The sequence below is a fragment of the Curcuma longa genome, chromosome 20, assembly GCF_044706935.1.
Source record: "Curcuma longa cultivar G26 ecotype Majalengka, Jawa Barat chromosome 20, ITB_CL_G26_1.1, whole genome shotgun sequence".
Taxonomy (NCBI): Eukaryota; Viridiplantae; Streptophyta; class Magnoliopsida; order Zingiberales; family Zingiberaceae; genus Curcuma; species Curcuma longa.
Genome location: NC_133880.1, coordinates 3,562,987 through 3,585,012, shown reverse-complemented (window position 1 = coordinate 3,585,012; position 22,026 = coordinate 3,562,987). Strand labels below are relative to the sequence as shown.

Genomic DNA, 22,026 nt, shown 5'->3' with positions numbered 1-22,026 from the left:
AATAGCAAGGCCATGATTGACTTCCTAGATGCGAAATCACGATCAAACTGTGCAATTTTGTAGCTAGAGGCCCAACGAAATTGAGAAAGAGCTATACGAAAGAAAGTGAGAGAGAATATATTGTTGGAGAAGACTTAATCAAATCGGGAACTATAAAAACCTAATCAACCCAGAGGCCTTTTTTTCATTCAACCTGAGATCAACCCTAGTAGACATTAATTTCTAGCTCTACCATAGCTGATGACCACAATTTTGCAATCTATCGACAAACAAAAAAAAAAGAACACTCTTTCATAAATATCAAACTTTAAGTGAGATTTTAAGGTATCTTTATAACCTAAGTACCCCATTAGTAAAAGATAAAATAGTGTGGTAGATAAGAACTAAGTGTTCATATCCAAATGCTCACGAGTTTATGAATACTTATCGTAGTCAATCAATTTTATACAATAATGTTCTCCTTTTTTTTTCATAATTTTTACAGGAACCATGAATACATACAAGAGGGATTATATCATACAACTCACTCATCTATGTAACATTAGTTTGCAACTCGAACAAGAACACGAACTGCATACACATAAACATAACAAATCGCAACAATATACGTACGAAGAGACAACGTGGGAGGAATATAATTAACTAGTCGGCGCCACATAAATCACTACAGCATTCTGAGCAGGCAAGGCATGATAGAGCTGCACAGAGCTGTGTCAATGCAATCACAAGCTGATCGTTAAGCTTATTGCATGTTTTTATGCAGCACGGGCAGCAGCAGCAGTAGGCTATCTTGCTACAGCAGCCAATGGTCTTGTAGATGGCAAGCATCTCGGGCTCCTTCTGAGCCCCGAATTGGCGATTTTCTTTGGTTGCTGTTGGATCTCCGAAGCCAATGGTCACTCCATGCACCACAGTTGGAAAGTTGTATCCTTGGCCTGCACGCATTCGGGAACTTTTCTTCTTGACCTGTCCAGTTCCATAAAATCCATCAGCTTGGGGTTTGATAAAGGAAATAAGGTGCTGAACTCCAAGGCTCTAAGAAGCGTATCAGGAAAAGGTAAATGAAACTGAATAGTTTTTCAGAACTTCACTATATAAAGTAATAAACTATAATAAATAGTTTATGCCTGCAAGACAAATAACAAAATGCCAAAACTCTTCATGACATGTACTAGATAAGATCCAAGTTTCTAATAGAGCGAGGGGATCATGAAGAACTTATGGGTTGCAAAATAATGCGCAAGAACTAAAATGATATCATATCCATTACTTACATTATTTAATTGATACTAATAATTATCACCCTGTTCCCTCTTTCATTTGAATCACGTATGATTCATTGGTTTCTCCTGGTTGAAATAACTAGCTAACATTCCAAAACTTTTGAAATAAAATTTTGCATTAAGCTTGATTTGTGTAGTATCTCTCTTATCTAAACTGTCAACTAATAAAATATAAACAACTAAATTATTTGAGGAGATCGACAGGGGATCAAAGCAATATGACTGCATATGAAAATGTGAGCTATCAGATCTGACAAAGCATACACTCATATGAGAAGGAACATCAAGCACAGTTTTTAAAAACATACCTTCATCTTTTTGGATCCTGGTAGTTCATAGAACAAAATTAAAGACAGGTGTTGCCAAATCCCTATTTGATAGCTAAAGCATGTCATATCATTATTTTTTAATGCAAGTTGTTAGCTATTAGGCGCCGTAGATTGGGAGATATTCTAGGAAAAAGTAACAAGGATGATTTTTTTTTTCGTTCGCAAGACCTATTTCTCAGTTTGTTCGAGAATAGATGCATTATTTCTAGCAGAAATTTGAAAATCTCACATTGCATGAGGTATAAGTGCACTAGCACATAACCTGTACCTGTTTTACTGCCTCCTTTACGGTGTCACTTTGGAGTAAAACCATACATGTATACTCTGAAGGAATGCTACTGTGTATGCTTAATTTCGCCACCTGTAAAATCAAGTAAACAGAAAAAATTACGAGATTATAAGAACCACTCATCTACTTTCTTATGAACATTGAAATATATTTCAACATTATCATGGGTACACTGCTAATTACTAAAGCTAGACGCACAGCAAAGAAATGACATGTCTTATAAAAGAGAATCTCAGTATAAGAAAAATTGATCATATTTTCTTTTCAGAATGTTAGATGAATTTTTTAGTGTATTAAAGAATTAAGTTAGTGATCATGTCTTAAAGAAGGAACAAAGACTTGAAACTTACTCAACAAATACAAAACTTCAAAATTTAAGAGGAATAAAAAACACACAAAAAAGAGAGGAACTTTTGGAATGGAAAACTGATGGAATATGCTCGATAAATCAAATAAATTTTTTCTAAAGATAATATGATGGTGCAGGTCGTTAACTCCAAATTGATAGGAACAACCTCATTGCAAAGCCAAAGAGTGATATCAGTTGCCTTGGCTTTCCATTTTGACATTGTTTTATGAAGAAAGTTAGATTGAACTGCTTTAGGGAACTTAGGTTTGTCTACTTAGTTGAATGTATCTTGTCGAAAAATGTTTTATCAATGTGGCAGAAAATTATTGTCAAATATTAAATATAATTAAAGCATTTTGGGAAAAAATGACTTTCACTGGAAACAAGCAGAAGTCATTTCCCCCACCCAAGCAGTTTACTCACTCCTCTTTCTCCCCTAGGCCCCTCCGCTGCCTACACTCAAGTCCAATGGTCGGCTGACCTTGTTGGCAGGTAGGCTGATTGATGACCATCCTTGATGGTCAACTGTTCTTGCCGTTTGGCAGGTGACCACTAACCATCCTTGTTGACCAATCATTGGCCGTTGACTGTGGATTTTCAACCATACCTACTAGCTGACAACAACCATTAACCATCCCAATTACTAGGCTGGCCAAGATCAATAATCAACGAGTGCCCTACTCGACCGATTGATTGATGACAATTGACTACCCCTTGGGATGGACCAGTCATCCCCATTGATTGATTGATGATCGCCAACTGACCCTGCTGATTGGTCAATCGGTGACCACCAACCGTCTTGGCTGACAATTTTCCCTGCCAACCAACTCGTGTGAAGGGAAGGGAAGGGAAAATATTTTCCCTGTATCACTGCCAAACAAGGAAACACAATAGATATTCCCGTAAACATTTTCTTGGAAAAATATTTTACACAAATTATTTTCCATAAAAATACAAACTCTTACGGGGATATTCGATCCTATAGAGTTTCATTTTTTATGTGTTTACTTTTACTGAACATGCGGGTCGAAATAATTTTGATTGCCTAAAATCAGACAACTGTTTATGAATATAGAATCAAAGAGTTCATGTCTCATAAGAGATCTTTCACGGACATGCATGCAGTGATGAAGAGGTTTGCTGCTAGAAAGTTCAAAGAAAAAATGGGCATTCTTCAAGCCAACGTAGGCAGTAGTATTTTAAATTAAAGGATGTACTAATAATAAAAAATTACTCACTGTATTTATTTAGAGATTATGGACCTACAAAGCTCCAGACAGATACATGATTTTGATTTTTAAAAAAACATATATAAGTGCAGATGTATTTATGTAGTCGTTTTTGGTGGAGCGTGAGCTTATTTCATAGAATAATTTGAAGTTGGGAAATGAAACTTTACCAGATTTCGGTATTAAACCTGACTGAATTGCAGCATTTTTTCTTCAAACTACCAGAGAATCTTAAGAACATTGCTACTTAATATCATTAAGTCAGAGGAATTGCATAGTCAATCATTTCAACTACTAGTGCATTATCATAAACTGGCCCCAAAGAACTCATACTGTTGCTTTTATATTCAGATTGCTTAAACTTGGAGAACAATGAGACTTTCTGATTGCATTTTATGAATTAATTAATTTCAAAAAAATGTATTGTGATTACTGCATTAGGATAATAACAACGAGAAATTTTCTGGGAGTAGTTGCAATAAAGTGAAGGATTAATTTAAGTCAGATATAAGGTTTAGATGCATGATACTTTTGGACAGTTTGATAAGGCAGCCTGACACTCGAGGATGATGCCCACAATTCTAATATAATTTAGTGATGTACCAAGTCTGATATTGGTAAACTGCCCACTCTATGCACACGCAGACATGTGTTCAGACATGGGTGATAAATTGTGTGAACGGGGTTGAATCTGCTGGTTCATAATGTACAGAGTGGGAAACAGTGCCGGTCAACAGTCAAAGTCCAGGGATTCCACATGTAACTCGGGAATCGGATGGCAACTCATCACGCTGCAATAACTTTGAAGGTTTAAAATAACTCTACGCAACTCCAAGCGATAATTTGTTGCCCATCTCCACTTCAATCCACACCCATCCCCATTCTCATTCATCTCCACCTTAAACCAACTAATTCTATCAGACACCCAGACCCAGAAACTCCTCCATCAAGGCCCAACCAAACTAATTCTATCACACACCCAATAGCTCCTGTCCTAAACTCTCTCTCTCTCTCTCTCTCAAGTCAGCTTGGCACAAGTTCACTCACTTTGGTAGAGCAAAATTCACCTTGACTGATTTAAGTTCACCTTGAACGAGCTCCCCCTAGTTTGGTTGAGTTAGCCAGCTACAATTCCTGAATCGACTAAACTCCTCTCACCTCTATCTATTCTAGCCAACTTCCCCCAATCAACATTCAAGCCAACTCTAGTGGTTGATAGACTTCTTTATCCGTTGTGATTTATCCATAACAAGGTCAACTCAACTAAAGTGCTAATGGAAACAGAGATCCAAACTTCCAATAAAGATTTCATATAGGTGGTGTAACTCCTAATTAAAAATCAAAGGCAAGTAAGTCCAAGTGAAATGAACTAGTAAGCTAAGCGGAAGTTTGATGAGTGGTGAATAACATGACTACAAGAGAACAGTGTCGAATAACATGACCAGAAGAGATCAAAGAAATCATCGGAAAGAACAATTTTAGGCACCATCCCTTTCATCATTTAGGCTTCTTTTATCTTTCATGCACACATGCAACTTCTCATTTTTTCTTTTCAACTTGAGCAAAGGCTTGAATAGGTCCAACCTTTGCATCAAGAGAAAACATAAACTCACTGTACAAATAAAACATGTAGAGAAATTAACTGAACATTAAACTAGAATATACAAAGTTAAAAAGGTAAACTAGAATGAACCTAGTGTGGGACATAATAGCAATAGTTTTGTGTTGAACTGATAATGAAACAAAAGGATGAGATTGTTGTCCAGTATCAAACACAAGTGGACACATGTTGCTGGACTATTAACAAAAAATAAGTTGATTCCATATCAGCATAAGAATACTAATTTACATCTAGCGACTGCAGATGCAATATAACTGGGAAAATCATTGCATGCAGAAAATTTTCAAAAGTTTATTTTTCCATAAGAGCAACTAAACATCAAAGTAAATGTTGCTAGATATTGCTCTAGGGGGCATGAGGATAATAATGACCAACAGCAATAATTACAGCTTACATTATAAATCTGAAACAGTGACTCTGATCCACAGTAAGGTTAAAACACACATGAAAGAATAGGATAAGATTTCTGGGACAATAAAAGCAAGGTAAGACAAAATTTATGCAAATAAGTTTTCATTGCTTAGATCCTATAAACAAGAAGTATAGCTTGTCATAGTTTAATAGTATAGTTGCATCAAACCTTTTCCTCAAGTTGTTTACTCTCAGTAAACCATGCCTGAGCTGTAAGAAGATCAATATGCTGCTTGACCAAAGCCTGTGAATACATTCGATAAAAATATTATTATACAGGGGTCTGTAGAAAGTGGTGGTAATCTGATACAGCAACTACATGGGCATAAAAATATATAAAGTGATAAAAAATCTTGAAGCCACAATTGTATTTGCGGTACTCAATTATAAATTACAGTACCAACATGTTTCTGATAACAAAACCCAGTTCCAAGTCAAACGAAGTTCATGTGATTACCTTTCAAAAGTTTAAAAAATCCATTTCCAAGTCAAACATGAAGATCATACCTTCTTAAAGTTTAAAGATCTGATCTTGCCCTCTAAAGTATATGATTTTGATTGCTATTCATTTTATGAGCCTCAAATAGGATCACTTTTATCCTAGCAGATTTTTCACATTCTAAGTCTACGTGGTTAGAGCTGCAATGTTTATTGCTCTATAGCATGCACAAGTTAGTTTACCAATGATTTTTCTCGAACCCCTAATAGAATCTAGCTTTCTTGTTATGAGTTGTCTTCCATTTTCTTAAGGCTCCATCTTCAAGCCTGCCATCTGTCAATATCAATTTCTAGCTTGTGCACAAGCATCCATGCATAATATCTGATAGCAAGAGACACGATCACATAAGCATTACTGGGATAAAAAAATATACTGTTTGGAAGAGTAGGGTGGTAATATTTATGCAGACAAACAAGAAATCAGCATAGATACAGGGTCAGTACATCGCTTTATGACTTAGGAATTTAGAGGCAATTGCAGCAAAAACTCCATAAAGGTTCTTTCTCAAGACTAATTTTTTTAAAATCAGATCTTACTTCTTAACCTTAATCTTATTGTGAAATTTTAGATTCAAACAAATAGAAAGCTAAATAGGAACCAGCATTGGTTTCCACACATAAATATTACTTGCTGATCGATGCAAACATTTAGTCAGCATGCTTAGTGATTATTGTGTGGGCAACTAGCATTGTACTAACATATCGTAGTTTGTTGAATCCAAGACCAGGCCACTTTTACCAGATGATACCATGCAGCCAAAGTTGTGGAGATTAATCTTTGATAAGAAATTCATGTCACGCTTGCTAAGGATGTTCAGATTAAAATATTTGGCCATAGGTTCTTTTCATATAACACAAAGGAAATTTTACTAAATGTGTTTCTTACTTTCTCAAGAGGAAAATCTTTTGCGTTGTGCAACTTCAAGTCGATAGCAATATCAGTCATGTCAGCCAAGATTCCCTTAGCTTGAAGAGTCTCTGGAAATCTTCCATAAAATCGGCCTGATATTATCAGTGGACATTGAGCTGAAAGATCTGGAATATTAATAGAGTAGACCTGAAAGAACAGTTAACAGTCTTTGAGGTTGTTTTATCATAGAAATTAATGTAGAACCAGATAATGAGGTAAATGCTAGATAAATTTGATATATATATATATATTCATAAATTTTGACACTAACCTGCATAAATTGGATTATCCATTATTGAGTTTATAAGGTCCAAACTATTAATTCGTTTGGCACCCGAAGGGTCACACGACTCCTCCGACCGCGCTAGAAGGTTGCTTGACCCCGACGATCACGCTAGAAGGGTTGCCCGACTATGACGACAACTCTGGAGGGCTTGCGCGACCCTGATGGCTATGCCGGAGGTGTCGCGCGCTGTTGGGTCGTGGGTCGCGGGACTGACGTGCGTGAGTTTAATTAAAACTTTGATTAATAATTTCAATTAACTCTCGACTATAATTGAGATAATTTAAATATGCTTTATTAAATCCTAATATAACTATCATATTAATTTAATATATATACTATTTATTTTAATTCAAAAAATATATAATAAAAATTATTTATTTATATATTTTTTAATTTTTTTCAATTTTTTTATTTTTTTAAATATTTAAGTTAATTTTTTATTTTTAATAATATATTTTATATTAAAAAAAATCAAAGTCATATCAGCACGGTAGGATATGATACCAAAATAATATCATTTCGATCTGAAATTGAAACCTCGACACGGATCAAGATTTTAAACCTTGATTAACCATTCTTTTTAAATTAGATATTACAATTTTAAGTTATCTAGAGGCATAGATATGACAATAATTTATAAACTACATAATATATGTACACAACTATATCTATAATTGTCAAAGTTGATTAGCTAATCACTGATTTTAAGAAGTTCAAACTGTTGGGACCTATGCTCCAATTTATAAAATGGGCCACTGCACTTGTCCATGTGAAACTGATGAACATAGAACATGCTACCTCTAACACTCCCCCTCACGCCCAACATGGCTTATAGCTACAGGCCTAATTTTTTTTTTTTCTACATAGGAGGATTCGAGCCATGCATGGACTTCGTGCTCTCAAGCCATGTTAAAGTTGATTGACTAACCACAAGCTGAAAGCGCAAGCTGTTAGGAAAGATATCACAATTTATATAATGAACCACTTCACTTGTAAATGTGAGACTAATGGACATGGAGCATCATACCTTTAACAATAATTAACTAACTATTATATAAAATAATCAATGAAAGAGACATTCTAGTATTAGTAGGGACTACTAATAAGAAGACATTATTCAAAGTCTCTTACTAGTATAGTATGCTAAAGTTAAAATGTTATTGTTTTTGGAAGTAAATAAACTAGGAAATTAGTATCTAGAAAGGTATCTTTCCGGACTGATACTGAATCTGACATCAACACAGAATTTTTAAATGTTATACTTGAAGTTGCAAGTTTCATCAAGATTTTGGAAGACATGAAAGAAGATGGTAAGAGATCTCACAACACAAAAACAGGAACATGGTCTCTCCTTTTCTGCCAAATCGATTTCAAATAATAAGAAACTCTCATAAAGATCACCTGAATCTGCAGAACATACCTCAAATTCATCAAGGTCAGTGAAGCTGTCAACTGTCAGGTTTGCGACTATGGTTGATGAAGCTCTACTAAACCATTTCTTAATACGTGTTCCTATTGAATCTATATAAAAGCATATGGGGCAATTAATAATGAATATGAATAGAAATATTAAGTTAAAGACTACAGAATATAAGAAAATTTTAACCAAATATACAACTGAAGTATTTTAAATTATAAATAGATCTAAAGCCTGGCATTTAACCCAAATCTATTTCTGGCTGTATATATAGACTAAAACATTGTAGTAATAGTTTAAGCAGTAGACAATAATTGTTGATTAATCTTGTGCCATATAAAAATTTAAAGCTGTAACATGTAAGTAGTCTGCCGTAATTTCATAGAAAATGAAGAATTTAATTGCATGGTGTTTCTACCTTGTACACAATGAATCCAGGAAGTACGCTAAAAATATAACTATATGGTTTTCCTATTCCTAAAAGATGACATAGTTTTCAGTACAGGTCCCAAAAAGGCAGTTGGTCTTACAAACAATATAGAAAACTGGAATAGTACAAACTTAGAAGCTACTTTTTGATCCACTTTACTTTTTCATAAACAAAATTGTGTAGAAACAGATTTTATTCATTCCCCTCACGATGATGCTTTTAACAACAAGATACTAGACATAATCACATAACAATGGGTGACAAGAAAGCATATTAACTGGTCCAAAATTACACCATTCGTTAATCTTAAGATTTTCAAATCATCGGATTACAGAACTAATTGCAAAAATTTTTGTCAAATAACCAGAATCATACAGCTAACCCCAATAAGTTAGGTCATTTATAGCAAGTTTTACTTGTGTTAGAAAAATGAATCATTTAGTAACCTAAAATAATTTTGATGAAAGCACCACTATTTCATCATCACCAACATTATCAAGCCTCGTTAGTCCCAACTACTAAAGATTTGCTATAGGAATCTTTTCCCTCCATTGAACTCTTTGAAGTAGCTAGGTTATATCCCTTAAATCACATTTGATGATATTAAGCAAAGTTTTCTTTGATGTACATCCCGTAGCTATAGCTCTGACTCATTTAACTTGTTTAATTATAGAATCAATTAGGTGTTGGCATGACTATGTCATTTTAGACTAATTCTCATATTATCATTTTTTTTAAGTTGCACCTAATTGCTCTTAGATGATATAAAATTTGTTTTATTTCATCTAATATGAAAATTGAAATGGTTGCCACATAAGCAATCACTGTAGCAATAACTCCTAAATTGACAACATTAAACCAAATTAAGGATGCCTGAGGAACTTTGTTATAATTGGAAATGTAACTGACCTGGATCATATACAGCATCATACAACCCCCTCCCAATAGAAGCCAACATCTTTAAGAAATAATGGTTGCAATAAGAACCTAAAAAATTATTTTCAGCATAATGAATCTTCTGAAAACAATGTATAAGGCATAGTCTTCCAAAGAAGTAGCAACGATGAAGTGGGAAGAGACGTCACAAAAACCTCAATAAAAAAACTTAGAACCATCGCTGAGATTCATATGGATTGCATATTCCACAAATTTATGATAAGCCAAGAATAAATGAATCTTACACAATAAAAAAAATTCAAAACAAAGGCAATTTACCTATTAGCTACACTTAGTACTAAAAAATGTTGTCATGAAGTTGCAAATTCCAATGTATTAGAGATTGTTGACAATCACTTCCCTGAATCCTGGTTGCATAAAACAGCTAGGAAACAGGAACAAGAGATTATATATATATGTACGAGAAACAGAATCGATTTGTTATTTCAAAATTTCATTGCAGTTAGTCTCAAGGTTAACTTTATTTAGTTAAACTTTTTAACTGTCACCCAAAGTACATGAAGTGTGAGCTGATAGCAAATGTAAACAGCGGAAACCTATCTAAGAAATTTATGGCAAACATTCCTGATTTAATTTGATGCTTCACATATGCAGTCCAATCACAAGAAGTACTGGGATGGAGCAGTTTCCACAAAATCATGCAACTTAATAAGAAGCTACTGATCTATATAACTTACCTATGCCAAATGTAGAAATCCGAGGAGATATAGATCCACTATTTGCCAAAAGAGTTTTAATGGTGCTACAGATGTTGCGCTCATCTTCAACAGCTCCATCAGTTATGAGAAAAATTTGTGGAATCGAACAATTTGTACTTGATAGTAAACCAATTGCCTATAAGAAAAGAAACAATAACACAACAATCGTTATTTTAGATTTACTAATACAAACAACAATGTCTAGAAACACAATTAAAATTCATCCAGAAAAAGTGAGTAGGAACTTGAACAAATAGCTAGGGAACATACATAGATATGTAAAGTTTGTGCTAAGCAAGAAGTTACCTCCTTTAAGGGGTGCATTATGTCTGTTCCACCCTCTGCAATAAAATCTTTATCCATCCACTGGATAGCATTTTCTACCATTTCTTCCGTAGCATGCTCCAAACATGGTGAAAAAGAATGCAACTCATCATTGAAAGCTATGATATCAAACAAATCGCCTGGTCTGAGCTCTAACAGTGACGCAGCTAATGAGCTCTTAACATTCTCGATTAACTTTCCATGCATGCTTCCGCTTACATCAACGACAAAGACAATTTCATTTTTGAAAGCCTGTTTCAATTGACAAAAAAAAAACCAAATAGAAAATTTATACAATAACTTGGCAGAAGTTTTTTCAAGGAAAATATACAATTACAAGTAACCTAACATTAAAAGGTGTTCCCTGATATGTAAAGTACCATATGGTGTGCTCCCTTTAAAGTAATAAGCTTATTCTTTGCGTGCTCAGAGTTATATATGGAAGTACAACATATATAAGATCATGGAGAGAGAAAAGGAGAGCAAATTAGAAGCTTAAATAACACTTACATGTTCTCTGATATAAACAATAGATGTTTAGTAAATCTTTTCAAAAAAATCAAGATCTATGGTAACAACTAACAACAATTGTTTTCTTGACCATGGTTTGAAATTTAGTGCCATGCCAAGTAGCATAGTCAAAACTTACCATCCTAATAGATTATAGAAACTCAATATTGATCAGCATGACTTATATCTATGATGCAGATTGAGAGATACTTTTAAATTTGGTTTTCAAATTCAATTTTAGTTGTTTGAAAATAATTTGAAATGTTTGGTAGTTTTTTTTTTCATTTGTTATTTTTTTTAGGGTAATCAATTAACTAGGACTATTGTATTTCCTTATTTCCTAGTTTCTTGAAAGGTCAAGTTTATAAAAGTGGTGCATTGCCTATGTAATTATCATAGGCAATAATAAGACTTCCACTATCTTCTCTAATGAGGGGTTTCCCTTTGTATAAGGTTGTGTGTATTGATGCTACATCACTTGATGTCACAGCGGAACCTAGTTTGATTCCTATACTAAAATCCAAAGTGACTCCCTATCTTCATGCGAGGCCATTCCCTTCAATTGCACCCCACCATTTTGTCGCTGCCCACATCCACCCAATCGATAGCTTCCTGTTCCCATCCAAACGGCCACCCACTCCCGCAAGCTTGATCCCCACTACCGCACTCAGTCGTGTTGTAGCCACATTACACACTATGAACGCAACAATGGTCCCCAGTTGAAAATTAAAGTCACATATCATTGGTAGGTTGGAACCAAATAAATGAATTGAGTTGAACACGAGAAGCATTGTTGAAATTGTGGAGAGGCTGACCTTTTTTTGCTGATTACTTCCTGGAAAAAGATAAAAGCAGAACATATCTCTCTGGTCACCATCATGTGTTGTTGGAGATTTTAAGAGTATACCACCAGACAAGTCATTTGAATAAAGCTGATGAAGACAACAAAAAAATGATAGAACTGTGAGCCTCATTTCGTAAAATAGCACAAGGTTATTTTTTTCATTTCCTTACCTAAATTGTCAAATGAGAGACAAAATTAACTGCACTAAACACTCAGTTGTCGTATTGTGCATATTCAAATTAAAAAGGTTAAAATAATAACCCACATAATTAGGACTTGCATCTTGATGTTCAAAAGTTCATCTTGCATATCTATCCTTTTGTGCTACAATTGAAAGAAATTTCAAGTATTAAAGTAATATTATTTTCGACCACAGTTCAAACAAACAAATGTTAACTCAATGTGACATAAATTGATGAGATTGACCTCTAACTAATGCAATTTGGTTGAGTCAATTATTCTCCATTACTTAAGCATTTGCTAGCTCTAATGTTTGGTTAACACTGAATTGATCTAAGCACAAGAGCAAGATTCTGTTTATATTTCAACTAATTAAAAAAAACAAAAAGAACATATTATATGCAGTAGGCAAAACTAGTTTAAAACTTTAGGATAAGTGCACATGGCATGCTAATAACGCATTGAAAATTTTATTTGGCATAGAAATCCACGGTCTCAGCCTTTCAGGTTATAATAGAATAGTAAATAAATTTATGACTGTTCTAAGCTATCACTTGGAATAAAAGTTTAACTACCAAGTCACAATTGCAATTGGCAATGCAGTTTCCATGGTCATGTTTTGCTACAAGTTAGTAGATAATGTAAAGCAATGAAGTAAGACATGACGTGGTTTCAAATTTTGTTCCTCCTTGTCAACTTGAGGAAACCACTACTCGTGGACTGAAATTGAAACAATGCATTCTTGGGCAAATTTATGTATTCACCTATATCATACAAAATCAATCATTATAGATACCCTTGTTCATGTATGCATTAAACAATTCAGACTCCCAACTGTGACCAGGAAAGGAGAGTGACCTACCGAGATATTTTTTTGTTTATGCTTTTATTCTCCTTCCCCTTCCTCCTCTTCTATTAATTTTCCTCTAACCTACTCAATTTCTTATTTCTCCTTGTCTGACCACACATTGATGCCAAGCATGCTAGTCACCTAGCCAATGAGATCACCATGTCCTTTACCCTGGAAGTCAAAAATTGCAATCTAGAACTTTGGATCTTATGATTCTATGATCCAAATTGACCTCAACGTTCTAGATTCCAAGTAGAATCTTATGAACCTATGATTTAATCTTCTTGTTGTTCATGTGTAGGATCTCGATCAAACAACCTTAATTAGGATATATTTAAATTCAATCAGATGCTTTAACAATCAATATTTAATATAGCAAGTATTTTTTTTCATGACATATCATTTAAGGAAATTTGCAATTGTATATGATCGTTTGTGACTCCTAAATAAAAGAATTTTTCATAATTATTGTTACTATCATATATCTCGAACTTGAAGTAGAAAAATTCTTTTAATTATTGTTCATCTCATAGAAGTTGCTACTTGTATAAAGATAGAACATTAACAGTTGTGTTGTATTTTTCATATATTACTATATGAATAATTTATTTATGTTTCATGATATTGAAATGAATATTTGAAATATTCATATTAATACAATATATTGAAAATTATATATATATATATATATATATATATAAACTATAAATGTTAACTAAAATATTCTTAATTGTAGTATTTTACAATCCTACGATCTAAGCCTATGATATTGTTTCCATTTCTTGGTAGGATCTCAATCCTACAATCATGTTCTCCATCACTTAGCAATCAATATCATGTGATTCTCCTCCCCCCTCTCTCTCTCTCTCTCTCCATCTCATGTAGATACGAAGTTGAGAAAGAAGATAGCTCCCGAGGCATAGCTGAGTTGGTTACGACGCAGCAGACTTGCAGAAGAAGTTGAGAAGAAGACGCCCTCGGGGCATAGCTGAGTTGGTTACGACGCAGCAGAGTTGCAGAAGAGGGCAAGGGTTCGAATCCTGGCGAAGCTAGGCAATACCCTCCTGGTCGTAACCAACTACAGTTTCTCGATTTACCTCCTCACAGATGGTCGTGGGGCCGAGTTGGTGGATTCCACCTTTGCAGAAGAAGTTTGAGGAAGACGCCCTCACAAATTGGCGCAGTTGGCTACTACATGGGAGTTTGCCAGATGAGGTCTTGGGGTCAATTTTGAGCGGCGAAATACTTGTTGGGTTCTTGACCTCCCCATGTAGGGGCCACTACATCAAGGCAAAGTCCTCCATGATTTACCTCTCTACAGATGTTGTGGGACCGGCCGTGTGAGGCGCCCGGAGTCAGAGTATGACCTTTTGCCACATAAAGGTGAGAAAGAAGATAGTTAATAGTATCTTTGCCCAACTTATCTTTACCTAGATCAATATTAATTTGTTCACAATTGAATTTAGTACAATTCAAAATAATTCAGCTGAAACTAAAGTCTAAATTAAGCCGAAGTTGAATCCATACCAACCTAATCAATAATACTTTGATTCCTCTCATAAAGCTCATCTTAAACCCTAAAGAACCCAATTCAAGTCGTTACACCTATTATAGATCTGATTTCCAAGAATATCTTGATTAAACCTGCATTTTGGATCAATCAAAGACTTAGATATAATAATAGCTATAAAAATACATTATGATGCAACTATTTATAAGTATTACACTTGAATAACATGGTATCATTTCGAATTGTTTTTGCATAGTATGAAATTGATATATTTCTTATTTTAAAAAACAATAGGCCAAGTGTGAGGAGATCATGTGAAGCCAGATTAAAATTAGGTCACAATGAACTAACAGCACCAACCAACAGCCTGTGTTGAAATGGGCGACATGAAGCCAGTCTAAAACTAGGTCACCTTGAACTAACAGCACCAACCAGAAACCTATGTTGAAATGGGTAGGGTGCTATAGATCAAATTGATAATGATACTGATATTTTATACCTTGATGTTTGATTAGTCTCATAATTGTAGATTTGCCATGAAGACAACCAATTTCAGAAGAAAGAAACATTCAATATTATGCAAAATGAAAATAAAATTGGAACTTACACTATATGAGAATTCAAAATCTTTATTTGACCAACTATCAACATTTGCTTCATACAAAAAATTTAACTCTCCTGCTTGGCGATTTTTTTCCTGGAAAAGGAATTAGAAATGTCATTAACAGATCTGACTGAGTCCATGTATTCCAAATGTTCAATAATAAACCACAATCATCACCTTCAGAAGATGGCTTATCTTCTGGATCAGAAGTTCCTTTCCGAAACCGCTATTCAGGTTTAACTGAATTTTTTCCTTTTTTGCAACAACTTTTGAAAATGGTGTGACATATTCTGGAAAATTGAAAGGTATGCTAACCAAGAATTGGCCATCATTATATGTCAACTTTTGTGACCATCTTGCTTTGATAGAAATGTCTGATCCTCCATTGACCTTGGCAAAACAGACATTACAAAAATTGCCTATATGAGTAATTTGAACTTTAGAAGAGAGCATGTGGCCAGCAATAGACAGATGTTTATGGCTGAATCACCTGAGGAATTGTTAAGTAAAATATGCGTCCTTTTGGGAAGCCACTGCCTTCATTTTCAGCAGTATTTCCAATATTACGTTCTTCCTCTTCAATCATCTGGGTATGGTATGATCTTCCACCAACCTCAATCTCAACACCTAGAACTGAACCCTGTTAGCGACACCCTTCTTAGTTTATAAGAAATAGATTCAAAGGCTTGTAGACTTGCAAAGCAACAATACAACCATGAAAATTTGGAAGAATGCATAAATTTCAGATGATTCATACTATTACACGATTATTTGACTTGGAACTGTACCACAGTACCAGTACATGATTTATAGTCAAACAGTCCAGGAAACAAAATAAGCTGTATATCAGTATTGATATTAAAACCTGCTGAGGACGTTATAAGTTGTAAATCCCTTTTATATATTGAAGATATAAAGACCTACTGAGGAAATTTACAATTAGTTAAGTATATTTCCCCTGTGGAAAATTCAGAAGTTACTAAATACCATATGGTTTAAACCTACTGAAGAGAAAATTCTAAAGGGTTAGTTAAATATATTCCGTCTGTGTCAAATTCAGAAGTTAATAAACACCATATTTATGGTTTAACTAGGCTATTAGGGCTAACTTAAATCGCCTGTTTATTATCAACATCAAGCAAATTGAAAAAGACAAATGTCGATGAAAATTTATGCAAATCATAGTCTATAGCAGTGCACTTCATTCGTTAATGTGTAAACAAAACTAACTGCAAGCCCTAGCAGAAGTTAGGAATTTATAAGCCTTTAAGCTATCCTATCTTAGGTCTATTGTATACCTAGTATTATTACAAACCTTCATCATTTCAAGATAATTTCTCTAGTGCCATAACACCACCTAAAACCATACATTAGTATTTTGGTCACTATGGCTAGAAATTGGGAGCAATTGGAGCTTCAATCTTTCAACCAAGATGATATCAGAGCAACTAACGTGCTAGACTGTTTATCAACGCACTACACCATGGAAATCTTCATTTGTAGTCTATAGCAAAGTAGGAACAGGATGTAGAGGGACTACATTTTTGGCGATAATATTTGCTTCTCCGCAATGACAATTCAATATTTACAGAAAAAAAACTTACTCTTCCCGATATGAACGGCAGCTTCGAGGTAATCCTAGGGTGAAAAGCAAACGCAAAAAAATTGTGGGGGAAATCAGAAACAAATTCGCTCTACCTGATCGCCTATAGGGACAGCCAACCGGCAGTTGCAACTCTTATTACGCATCACGCAATGAACCCGCCACCGGCCGTGGACGGAGACGAAGGCCGAGTCGAGGAGGCAGTCTATTTCCATCCCGATATCCCCCATATGGAGCGGGATCAGCGCCGGCGGATCGCACCGTCCATACACGTGCGGCTGGTAACTGGGAATGTCCGGGTTGTCGACGATCCGGGGGTCGGATATCACCGCATACACCATCGGCGCCGAAGGGAGGAACGACTCCGCCTTCCTGTCCATCCCTCCCAGCACTATCGGCGGCCCCGCGACCTGCCGATCCTTCCCGGCGTACACCCGCTTCGCCAGCTTCAACCCATCCTCAACGGCCCTCGCGAACTCCTCTTCCTCCGCCATGCCCGTGCGATCTCGACCCCACAGTTCGGGTCCCCGCAAGAAGGTCGCAACCCCTGAGACGCGGAGCGAGAGAAACGATGAGAGAATCGAGAATGGGAAGAAATGCACGACGGCGAAGCGGAGGAGAGAGAGAGAGAGAGAGAGAGAGAGAGACGAGGGGAACGGATAAAATGGGGGGTCGCTTTCGAAGCGGAAGGGCGTTTTGTTTTGTAATTAACCGAAAACGACAAGAAATAACGCTAACCTGGACAAGGAGGAGATCTGAGCGTCGACGGTAATGGTATCTGCGAATTCTCGCCGTTGGATCTGGTGACCTCCAGATTTATATGCGCCTCGTCTTCACCGCAAACGGTAACCGGAAAAGAGGCCTATTGTACCCATCCCCGTACCAATAGACGAGTACAAAGCGGGCCCCGTCAGCAGGAAAGTGTACGGAAGGCGGGTGGACGTTAGGAGAGTGTTAATGACTTTTATGCCCTTTTTGGCATGGACTATGGCGTAGGTGGTAAAAGGACAGAATAAAAGATTGTGCGGATTTTTTATCACGAATAAATGAAAGTATTTCGTAGCTAGAATATGTGAATAAACTCATAAATCATGTTTATGTGTGTAACTTATAAATAAACTTCCAAAATAAACAACTAAATAAATTAATATTAAAATAAATTGAAATTAAGCTTAAATAAGTTTTAATACTTTGATTATTTTTAAATTTAGGATCAATTATCTTAAAAATAATTTGAACATTACATGAATGAAAACATTTCTTTGGAAGTGTTTCAAGACAAGCACTAGCTAATCTTACAAAAATTGTTCTAATAATAGAGTTTTAATTAGATTAGCCTAATTTTAGTTAAATGTATTTTTAAAAATTTTAAATTAATATTAAAATAATTTGATTATAATTATTTAGTAATTTTGAATATATTTGAGCAACTTTGATTAAACGTATTAAAATAATATTATTTTAAAATTTAAAGTACTTCTTAAATATTTTTTAAAATATTATGCATATAAATAAATTATATATATATAGATATATAAAGAAGGGGTACATTTTGAAAAATTAAGTAAATCTGGGGCAGAAAGTAAATGTTTGCGAGATAGAACCCCCGAGGCAGCACGGCACCGCAGTTTGCGGCCCTCGCCGTCGGTGATTCGTCGATCACCTTCAAGCTCCATCGCCATGGATGCCGCCAAATATTCCTCCCCGGCGAACCCTCCTTTGAATCCACGAACCCCTAGCCCGGCGCCAGCCAACGACGACCACTTGCGCGTCAGGCGACGGGCCCTCGAGGCCGTGCTCGAAAATTGCAGGAGGGCCCTCGAATTGCTCGAGAACCCCGACCTGGACCCTGGTATCTCCATACCCGAAGCTCAGAACCCTTCCGCTCCGGTGGATCAGGGGGATAGTTCGCCTCGGCGATCGCGATCTGCCATGGATTTAGAAACCGATGAGGTATGTGAGGGATTCATTTAGGAAATTTCAATAATCTCAAATCTAATTCTGTTTTATGGTGATGCATGATTGGGGGTGGGGGTGGGATGGGATTCAGGGATCTCAGGATCTAATTGATTCTATTTGATCTCATGTCCATTGAAGAATGCTAACTTCTTCGCTGGAAACAAACTGCAAATTTTTCTGTTTCAATCTATGCATATGTAGAAGACATGTGCAGTTGGGTGTCCGGAATTTGTTGCCAAAAGCTTGTCATACCTATTGATTATGGTAATAAAGACTAACCAACTTTGTGCTAAGCAAGGAGAGAAGAAAAGTATGCTTCAGACTGCTAATCCATTGCATATTTACTTCTGGCTAACATTCTGCCAAATCAATGTGAATCAGTTCCCGATGTAGAAACATCACTTGTTTCAGTTATTTCTATTCTTCTGTTTAATTCCTTGCCCATTTGTTTAATGGTCAATTTTTTGTATATACAAATAGGTAAATGTTTATAGATACTTGCAAGATGAATCCACTTCTACAAGTTTTAATTAAGGGATGATTTATTTCTCCCTTTTCAAAGCAAGAATTAGCTCTGCCTCTTTGTTTTATGAAATGACAAGCAAGAATTAGCTCTGTCTCTTTGTTTTATGAAATGACATTCTTTCTTGAATGACATTTTTTCATAGGTTATTTTTATCATAGTTTCATTTCTATAGTCTTTATTGTCCATTTGTTGTGTCAGCTATGTTCCCTCCTCAAATCAAAGGTAGAATCGCCAAACTTCCTAGAAAAGCTTGGAAATATCCGGTCTTCAGCTTCTCAAAATATTCAAGGTATGCCAACCTATATGAATGCCAATCAAAGGTGAAATGCCTAATGTTGAACATATTTAAGTTTTAAAAGTCTGTTATAATGAAAAATGAATGGTAAAAAATAAAAATGTTTTGAGGTTCTAAAAGTTTATTACAAAGTCATTAGTATGTTTTTACTAGGTGTTATAAACCAGGTGAAGTTAGACCATATTTTAGGAAAATTAGCCTTTCTATTTTATAAAAGGGCCCTCGGCCCCTCATGTAATTTATTCTGCAATTTCACTCATATTTCCTCTTAGCGAGTTTTTAATCTGTGATTTGTCCCTAGTGCTACAAAGTGGCATTAGACCTCATGTTGTATCAGTGCCTCTCAACTACTATGGCTTACATGGATAGCGTGGGCTGTGGATTGTCGCACACAAACAACAACTGAATTAAGAAATTTCATTCTATTTTCTCATTATTTGTGGTTAATAACTCGTCATCTAGTAACAATTATCCTACTATTGCTTTAGAAGTTTCCATTGCTCTTGAATGTGTGTTCTCCTTGCTTCCTCATAGAGAGTATCTCTTTGTTTCCAAGTTTCTTCTATTCGGAAATTTCAAATTAGAGAAAATGTGTATTACATTATTTTGTAATCTTGCCCGTGAAAGACTAATATGCTCTCTGGGTGGCAGATGATAATGAATCTTGGAACATTATTACTGCCACCGACTCATGGGAAGATAAGCACATTGATGGGGGCCATGGCTCAGATGATGATTACGTTTTTGTGAGTCAAGAGGATATTGTCGACAGCATAGCATCTTTCATGGCAGCTTACCTATTATCGCTGAAGCAAACTAAAGTATGCCAAAACTCTTCAAACTGAAGTATTGTCAGTATTTGCTTCTTTTTCCATCTATTTATCTGTGTCTTGATTGCGGTTTATCCTTTAATCCATTCAATGATGTTGTTCATTCAGCAGGAATTAAGCCCGAATCAACTTCAAGAAGGTGAGTTATACAAAGTACTTGTGGCATCATAAGAACTATTGGAGTGTACTAAGTTGCTAACGAATACCCTTTTTTCTTGCTGTATAGCTCTTTGCAAAGCATTTTCAGTAAAGAAGAGGAAGGGCAGACTCCGGAAGGCCTGGGAGGGAAGCCAAGTTATTTACAATGTTGCCTCTTGGGGTGCCACTGCCATAGGGTAAATATCTCCTAATCTAAACATCGGAGTTTTTTTTTCAATTTACTGGTTTATCCTTCAGCCAGGGTATCATGCCGGCATCATCTGCCACTTGCAGAAAAGTTTTCCTAAAAAATTAGTCCATTGCCTTGTTATATTTGTTGTGTTCTATTATTATCTAACCTTTTTGTTGGGCATCTCCAAATGTTATCTTCAAGGCTGATTCAGTGAATCCAGTACCATTTTTTTTAAGTAAACAAATTTGCAGCCCAACTAACATAAGCAAAGTTCTGGCTGGCAATATATATTGTTTAAATGACCTCTAGGGAACTGGGTTGCATCAATTGTAGATTTCTTTCACTTAATTTAAGAAGTCAAATATCGCTGTGCATTATGTAATCGCCGTTAATAATTGCCTTCAGGATTTATCACAATCCAGCAATACTTAAAGCAGCCACTGTCGCCTTCTGGTCTTCTTGCCGTGTTATCTCAAAGTTACTGTAAGGTGAATCTGGCACATGCATAAATTGGAATTTGACGTGGTGACATCGTCTATGATCGGCAAAATGGTCCGTATGAAGGAAAACAGTGTATCTGCAGACTTTAATACGGCTATTATTGCTCTGCCACAGCTTGCATCTAAATCAACCGTCTGACATGTCAATCAATTATTGTTTGTTGAATGCACAGAATCGCTTATCTTCCATATCAAATTTGTTTTTCTAAATGTAAATGTCTGTACATATGTTTACATATTTATAACATTTGCAATAAGGAAATTGATCTCCTGCGCTCCGCTATCCTGCACTCCCCGTGCGCGAAACAATCGAGACCGTCCGTTTTTCCGATCGACGCACAGTGTTTCTTCTCGGACGTTTGCTCCTTCACCGCAGCTGTTCACCGGCGTCCGGCCATCTCCGGCCACCGGACCGGAGCCGATGGATGCGCAACTCACCGGCGCCGGGTCCGG

General features: G+C 35.8%; 2 protein-coding genes across 5 annotated transcripts; one reads left to right on the top strand and one right to left on the bottom strand.

The window, feature by feature from the left end:
- Window positions 1–463: 463 nt before the first annotated feature.
- Window positions 464–17,733, bottom strand: LOC141813338 (uncharacterized). The gene is made up of 13 exons (XM_074701286.1): window positions 17,228–17,733; window positions 16,020–16,169; window positions 15,707–15,919; window positions 15,533–15,622; window positions 12,357–12,473; window positions 11,014–11,283; window positions 10,687–10,843; window positions 9,962–10,039; window positions 8,626–8,726; window positions 6,896–7,066; window positions 5,681–5,755; window positions 1,881–1,973; window positions 464–966 (listed from the first exon to the last, which is right to left on the bottom strand). Exons 1-13 carry the CDS (start codon window positions 17,624–17,626, stop codon window positions 643–645), a joined length of 2,238 nt encoding a protein of 745 aa, XP_074557387.1. The 5' UTR covers window positions 17,627–17,733; the 3' UTR covers window positions 464–642.
- Window positions 17,734–18,720: 987 nt separating this feature from the next.
- Window positions 18,721–21,835, top strand: LOC141813335 (uncharacterized). Of its 4 annotated transcripts, none has more exons than XM_074701283.1 (7): window positions 18,721–19,085; window positions 19,816–19,906; window positions 20,564–20,733; window positions 20,854–20,881; window positions 20,969–21,077; window positions 21,143–21,212; window positions 21,263–21,446. In XM_074701283.1, exons 1-6 carry the CDS (start codon window positions 18,813–18,815, stop codon window positions 21,186–21,188), a joined length of 717 nt encoding a protein of 238 aa, XP_074557384.1. In that variant the 5' UTR covers window positions 18,721–18,812; the 3' UTR covers window positions 21,189–21,212; window positions 21,263–21,446. The 4 variants fall into 4 exon arrangements, with proteins under 4 accessions (XP_074557384.1, XP_074557383.1, XP_074557381.1 ...); XM_074701282.1 differs by having other exon boundaries at window positions 20,851–20,881; XM_074701280.1 differs by lacking the exons at window positions 21,143–21,212; window positions 21,263–21,446 and adding an exon at window positions 21,479–21,835 and having other exon boundaries at window positions 20,851–20,881.
- The last annotated feature ends 191 nt before the right edge of the window (window positions 21,836–22,026 follow it).